The sequence below is a fragment of the Centruroides sculpturatus genome, unplaced genomic scaffold (genome assembly GCF_000671375.1).
Source record: "Centruroides sculpturatus isolate CEXI.00-Female unplaced genomic scaffold, Cexi_2.0 scaffold321, whole genome shotgun sequence".
NCBI lineage: Eukaryota > Metazoa > Arthropoda > Arachnida > Scorpiones > Buthidae > Centruroides > Centruroides sculpturatus.
In genome coordinates, this window is record NW_019384452.1 from 476,543 (window position 1) to 484,537 (window position 7,995).

General features: G+C 28.3%; 2 protein-coding genes across 2 annotated transcripts in view; both read left to right on the forward strand.

Annotated features, from left to right (window-relative positions):
- Positions 1-7,995, forward strand: part of LOC111620582 (SCY1-like protein 2) — a 136,695-nt gene that overhangs the window by 82,728 nt on the left and 45,972 nt on the right. The gene's annotated exons all lie outside the window — the stretch shown is intronic.
- Positions 850-1,506, forward strand: LOC111620575 (glutamic acid-rich protein-like). Its single transcript, XM_023362525.1, has 3 exons — positions 850-982; positions 1,056-1,334; positions 1,486-1,506. The coding sequence occupies exons 1-3, from the start codon at positions 878-880 to the stop codon at positions 1,504-1,506; spliced, it is 405 nt and encodes a 134-aa protein (XP_023218293.1). The 5' UTR covers positions 850-877.

Sequence of the window (7,995 nt, forward strand, 5' to 3'; positions counted from 1 at the left end):
AATCCAATAATTTCAGAAGTTGGAGGAGAATCTTTAAGTTTTTCTAATTTATTTGATGAATTAGCTTCTGGTAAACGAAAGAATGAAGAAGAGCATGTTTTTAAAAAGAAAGAAAAAGCGAAAGAAATGAACAAACGTTTTAATCAAGAATTAGAAACATATTTACATTTACCCCTTAAACAAAGACATAGTGACCTATTTTTGTGGTGAAGTTCAAAAGAACCTTTTCCTAATTTGAGCAAAATAGCTATGAAATATAGCTATAAAATATATGTGCCCCAGCATCTTCCATTGAAAGTGAAAGAATTTTCAACATTGGAGGTAACATTTATGAGCTGACAAGAAATAGGTTATACCCTGAAAATGATGAAATTCTCATGTTTTTGCATTACAATTTAAGGGTTTTACAGTTTGAATATTAAATTTTTATTTGTTTTATATGTTTAAAGTTTAAACTTTAAATAAAAGAGATAGTTTTGAATAAGTTATATTATACCATATAATATGTATCAGTAAAAGGAATAATTTGAATTGTAAAATTTTTTTAATATTTAGTTTGTCATGTAATAAATAATAAATACATAACAGAAATTTATTATTTTTTATTACTAGCATTATACGTAGTATTCTAACAAAAATACCAAATGCAAAATTGGCTGATTATTAAAACCGATTAATCAGCGAAGTGGCCGATACGGCTGATTACATATTACTTACCGATTAATCAGTGCATCCTTAATATTAATGCTTAATGTCATTGTATTATTATTTTATTGAAAGGTTATTGATGTAATTTTATAAATATAAAGCTTATCCTTAATAATAATAATTTTAAATTAAAATATTTATTTTAAAATACTTTTATTTATAGAAAAATATGCAAATGAAGAGTCCTATTTACTGCAAGCAACCTGTAAATGAAGATATCAACTATCCAATACCATCATTATCTACTATAAATGATACGGAAGAAATATCTGAGGTATATATAAATTTTAATAGTGGAAAAATATATGTAAATACAAAGTGTGTTGTAAAATTTTAAAAATTTTAAGGATGATGATGAAATACAACAATCTGAGAATAATAGTGAAGAAGAAATGTATGAATATGAAGAGGAGGCGGAAGAACAAGAGCAACAACCTATTGAAGAGGAGAAAATTTATGAAGAAAATATTAAAAATAATTCAAATTTAAATGAAAGTGAAATGGTAAATGAAGCAGTAGCTATCTGTGAAGAAATTGATGAATTATTAGATGATGCATTAAGTGACTGTGAGTCCAGCAGTAGTACAGAATCACTTGTTCCTGTTAAACAGAGTGCCAACCCAGAGGTAATAAATATATAATTTAGAATGTCTATACTATTTTATAAATTCAAAAATAAAATATTTTAATAATAAAATTGTATAACAAATGCTAAAAATAATAATAATAATTTATTTTAATGTATTATTTTTTTATGTGTAATTTCTTATAAAATAGTATGGAAGAAAGTTAAGTTAAACTGAATTTTTTAAAGGAAAATTCTTGTTATTAATTCGAGTTTTTATTAATTCTTTATAAATATATTTTTGAAGAATTTTAGTTAAAAAATAAATAAATGAAATAAAATTTTTAAGAATCGATAGGATGGAATGAAAAATTCAAATAACATTATACAAAAGAACAAGTGAAGAAGGGGGAAAAAAGAAAATAACTTGATTTTATGTTAGAAAATGAGATTTTTACTTTATTTACAGATAAAAAAAATGCGGTTTTACACTTAAGAAGAGAGTTCAAGATATTTTTTTTACATTATTATAAATAACCTGCAATGAATCCAATATCAGTTATTAGCTAATATAACTGTAAAGAAACCATTTTCTCTCCATTAAAGTACTCTTTGAAGTCCTATAAAATGGCTCCCTTACGTTTGATATTCATGATTACTTGTTAAATTATTATTTGTATTTTATCTAAATTAGTTTAAAATACTTCTTTATTAATTCCTCTACTTGAATTTATAACTTTGAATTGTTAAAAATCAATAATTTCTCTTGATGGTACCTTGATAAAGCTTTTGAAGTCATGTAAGAGAGAGAGAGAGAGATTTCTTTCACGTTATATTTGTAATTATTTATTAAATTATTACTTGTATTTTATCTAGATTACTTTAAAATACTTTATCGTTAACTGCTCGACTTGAATTTAAAATTTAAAATTATAGAATTTTCATTATCTTTTACGAATTCCCCATCATCTTTGCTAGTTTATAACATTCTGAAGTTCAATAAAATGGCTTCATATGCTTTTATATTTGTGATTTTTGTTAAATTATTATTATTTTTTATTTTAATCTAAAATTAATTTCGAATGCTTCTATGTCAATTCTACAGTTTGCATTTATAATTTTAAATTTTTAAAATTGATCATTTCTTCGGAATATCCTCCATTTTAGTACAGTACTTTATGAATGCAAGCTGTAACGCTGAAATTGAGAATAATCAAGAATATAATTGTGTTTTTAATAATCTAATTACGTTTAATTTTATAACTTTAAATTTTATGTATTTTCCTCTGTTTAAATCAGCGTATTTTATTAAATTTTCGTATTCTATATGCACTCTTTCTCATCTATAAACATGGGCAATGTGACAACGCAACACATGGGAGATCTGCTAATGGGGTGCCTCCCAGGAGTTTTTTCTATGGGAAACTGGCTCTTATTTTGGTGTTAAATATAAATATATATAAAACTAAAAAATTTAGAAATTAAAATTCAGAATAAGATTTTTAAAATTTCGTAAATTTTTCTACATTTTTAAAGAAGAAAACTCGTGAAATTTAAGTAAAACTAGAAAATGTATGTCACAGGGAATCTAAAATAGAAGAGAATCAAATGAAAATCTCCGTACAGTGAAGTAATTGTTCGCTAAATGTTTAATTTCCTGACAATTTTCCTGTCATAAATAGATAAAGTACGAATATATTTTTACCTTTATTAATTGCTAAACATCTGCAAAATCGATTATGTTAACTAAACTATGTATATATTTTTTCCAATAGCTACGTGACATATAATTCTTTTAAAGTGATGCATTCATTATGTATTTTGAAGCGATTGTTTGTTTGTCTGCTCGTTTGTTTGACAACCATTCTCAAAAGAAATACTTGGATAATCGAGCTTATTATATAACATTTCTCTAATTGTTGCTCAGAGCAATATTAGAGTTTTCTATGAATTTATTTCTTTCAAAAACTTTGTTCAATCGATATATTTATATATAAAACCATTATTTAATAATATATCCTATAAATAGATTCCTATAAATTGTCTGGATAGATTAGAAAATGTAAAATTAATTTTATAGAAATGTTTTCTGAAATAAATAATTATAATTAAATTAAACCAGGAAAATGTTATATTTATTTAGAAATTAATTAAATTTAGTACTATTGAATTTTAATTGATTTGATTTCCAATTTAGTTGTGTTATTCTTTATTCATTTAAAATATTTGAATTGTATCATTCTAAACACGCACAAACACATATACATAAGCTTATATATTTGAACATACACACTCAATCATACACGTATATCTGCATATACATACTACAACTAGGATCAAATAAATACACATACAAGTACAGTACATATAGACAACAAATACATANGGCATTTTTTGTTCTTGTTATTTGTCATTGCTGAATTTGGTTTGTATACACAACGCGACACGTGGATGATCTACCCGAAGATGTCTCCTGGGAAGTCTTTATGGGAAAACTGGCCCCTATTTAAGTGTTACTAACGTGAATAAAATACGGAAAATTTCACGTGACCAGCCCGTTAGTGAGGCGCGAATCCACCAACAACTATCAGTATTCAGTGGTTTTATCCGTTCGGCTACTGTTGGGTGCCATTGTTTACAAGTTTCGCTGTACTTTATTAGTCACAAACTTTATAGAAATTATTAAAAAAATAATATCTTTCTTGTTCAATATATGAATAATAACAACTAAAAAATTCAGTTTAATAGTTTTACATATGTAGCTGGAATACATAAAATTGGTTAACTGATTTTTGGACCACCCTGTATATATAAGAATTTGAGTTTTTGACACGTTTTCCAGAATTTTGAAATTTCTTTAAAGGTTTTTTTTTTTATTTTTATTAACTGATTTATTAGTTATTCTATTATTTTTAAACATGTTCAATTGATAATTTTGATATGTAAATGAATTAATTTCAGTTTAAATTAATGGAAGTAACGCACTGTCATCGAATATCGAGTTTGAAAAGTTCAAAGTTGTTTGCTTCAAAACAAAATATGTTTATGCATTAATCATTCAAATAATTACAGTAATTGAAATAAAGTGGAAAAATTAAGGTTTATGTTTATTCTGTTTAATTATTTCAAACGAACTAAAATTAATTTGAAAGTTTATACAAAATACATTAATTCATAAAATAATAATAATAATAATAACTACAATATTGAACACACGTCACATTTTTAGAAAATTTCTAGTTGTTGGCATATCTGTATATATAATCGAGACGGGTTGATAATAAAAATAATAATCAGTGCAGAGCCCAAAAGGTTAGAAGTTGAAAATTGAAATTTGGTACACAGTTAGGGTACGTCATGAGAACGCACACTAAAAAGGGATTTTTCGAAATTCCCCCCGGGGGAGAGGGACAGGATTAAGGCTTCGACAATGGAAGTATCAACAATGGAAGTGTTAAGAGAAAGCGACTTGCAAGATTTACAGATACATATGCAGTTTTTTCGTTTTTGCGGGAAATCGAACGTTTTTAACCCATCTAAAAATTAGTCTGGAAACAGGGGGACCTAATTCTTGCATTCTTTGAAAACGGGTAAGATTGACTATAACGTAATAATCTTAATCTTCGCTATCGTTACTTTTTGCTCGAGCAACGCCGGGCCTATCTGCTAGTATACCAATAACACAGAAGCTTAATGTAACACTTTTTTTGGTAGCTATTCCTTGACTTTAGTTTGGCATAACACTTCAAACCAGTATCAGCTGAGCATGACATTTGCAAAAAATAAAGAAATAAAATAATAATAATAATAATAATAATAAAGCTAATCATCTGGATAAAATTGTCTGATTACAGAAAGATTCGCAGAGACACACTGTGTTTACAATTTTCAGTTTTATCGGTTAATTTGGACGTTTTTCAACACCACGCATACCTGTACGACGCAATCATTGTACACAGCTGACGGAGCCGCATCATAGGGCTGAAGGAAGCACAATGGCCGTATTGCCGAATTTTCCGTGTTGTGGATCGTTCTGACCTGAATGGGAGGAGCTACTGGAGTAAGGCACATATAAACGGCAGGCAAACTCTGGTCTCCCAAACAGACCACCTGAAAGTGATTCGTAGTTGTCTCGTGATCAAACTATCACGAGACAAGTACGAACATGGGCGAAATCTTTGTCTACCATCCATCTGTCTCTGGGTGCAGGAAGACAGATTTCCAGTGGCGCAGGAACCATATGTCTTCCTGCCCAGCTAGAAAGTGACTAGTAGCGACAAATTTGCATTCACGGCGATCATTATGCGTCCTGCTCATAGCACCATAGCATCGTCAGTTTCATTTGAAGTTGTACCATGACAGTGAAGCGGGGACTGCTACGAACTGGCAACGTATTGTCTTTAGCGATGAATTCCGATTCTGTTGGACCACATGTTAGAGTGGAGATGACAACTGCTAAGCGCTTCAATACTAGTGGCTCTTGTATTTTCTCTGAGCAGCACTGTGCCCCCATTGCTGGCTTGCTGATCTAACGAGCCATCTTACATCACAGCCGATACGAGCAACATTGAGATACAGCGGTACGATCAAGAAACTCTGCGCTTTTAAATATTGTTTTTCAGATGCAAAGATCTTTTCTAGCAAGAAAATATTCGGCAGAGCATAGCTAGGTTTTCCAGGAATGTCTCTATCATGCTTCCACGCTTCGTTTTCCTGTCCGGTCTCCAGATTTGTTGTCCATCGAGCATTTAAGGAATAAGATGGGACACTAGCATTGGCCATCTGTGTGTGAAAAATATTCACCGATAGTTGTAATATCTATGAGAAAAATTGGTCACAGAATAGCATAATTTTTCAAAAATTTTTATAGGAGATACAAAAAAGAAACAGTATGCCTTAAAAATTTTTACTACATGAGATCCTCGGTTTTACTCAGAATAAACAGAAGGTACTCTCAGAAGGGGCAGATTTAGGGGTTGTGCAAGGTACCCTACTTTGCACAACCCCTAAATCTGTTCCTGCCTGTATATCTCCATGCCAAACCGCATTGCCGCATATATAAAGTTCTACAAAGTGCTAAAGGTTGCTTTAAATTTTACCGTTGTTGCACAGAAAATTGATTCTTTTACTATAATATTGTAATAACTTTATTACCATCGCCATTAAGTTCGCAGCAGTAAAATTTCATTCGATTCCAACGCCTCTTCGTTGGTATGTACTTTTTTTGCTCATGCAGATAAAATCAACATTAAAAAATGAACTCCATAAAAGAAGATTGGAAAATATTCTTTAGAAAATAAAAATTTGTATTAAATTTAAATCGGAAATTTAGAATAAATAAGTTTATTTTGAAAAAGGATCAAGTGCAAAATTCAAAAAAATAAAAAGAAAGAAAAAAAGTGTCATATAGCAGCTGTGACCTTCTCACTCTATCATCTTCAAAATGGCATCCAAGATATTTCTGGTCACACCAGTCAATTCGCGAAAGAGAAGAGAAGCCATTCGAAATCCGATAAAAACCAATTGACAATGATTATAAAAAAAATCTAAAAAAAAAAGAAGAAAAATAATTGTATTTTTAAAATTATAATTTTGTAAATGAAAGTAAAAATTGTAATGTGCACTTTATGCCATTTAATATTCATGTAAAGGGGTGCAATCAGACACCTCATTGAAACTTTGCTACTTGTATTAAATTAAATCATATTATTACATAAAAATAATAATAAATATATGAATTAAGTTTCTCTATTACATTCTAGTTAAACAATTTAAAAACTTATAGCATTTCAATTAAAAAAAAATTTTTTTTAGTAAAAACATTACACGTACTGTTTAAACCACGTAATATCCGCCATATTGAAAGAGAAGCGAAAGCGTCATTGAATTTTTTTTTTCAGAACTTTTCTATGAAATTACGTTATTACTTATAACAAATATTTAAATATATTTAAAAAAAATTAACTAATTGCATTTCTTTACTGTATTTAACTTATTTAAGTGAAGTTATTGATTATTTTCATTACTTTATAATGTGTATTTATTGTTGAGTAGTTTTTTATTAAGATTAAATGAAGTGAATTATAATTTATAACTGTTATTATCTTGATATTATTAATGGAAGAAAATGCATCGAATTTTATTTCTAGATTAATACCTGAAGATAATTGGTTGCAGTTAGTTGTTGTGATTTATGTTTTCGGATTGAGAAACCAATTTCAGTTGATAGCATCATTTTGTTCTTTCTTAATACGATGTTATGGACTTTCACTCCATGTTTTGGTTCTTGTTGATGTGTTTCTCTTTCTCTTTTTTTGTAAACTCTAAATGTATAAATAATTTTCTTTGATTTTTTTTATTTAATAATTTAATCTGAGGTATAAGATTTGTAAATAAAACTGTACGAATTTTAGTATATAAATGATAAAATCTACGTCATTTATGAGCATAAATCTTGCATTTTGGATAAAATTCTAAACGATTTAATCTTTATTACAAATGAAAAATTGTATTTAAATAATTATACGTTTAAATTGTTTTTTAATAATATAATTTTAAGATTACAAGTCGACCCCCCTATAACACTGTTGATTATTCCGTTTTATATGAATTCCATGTTGTACGAGTCACTTAGATTTTACAAATACGTGAGCCGTTCACAGCCCGGCACACGTATTTGTAAAATATAAGTGACTCGTACAACATGGAATTCATATAAAACG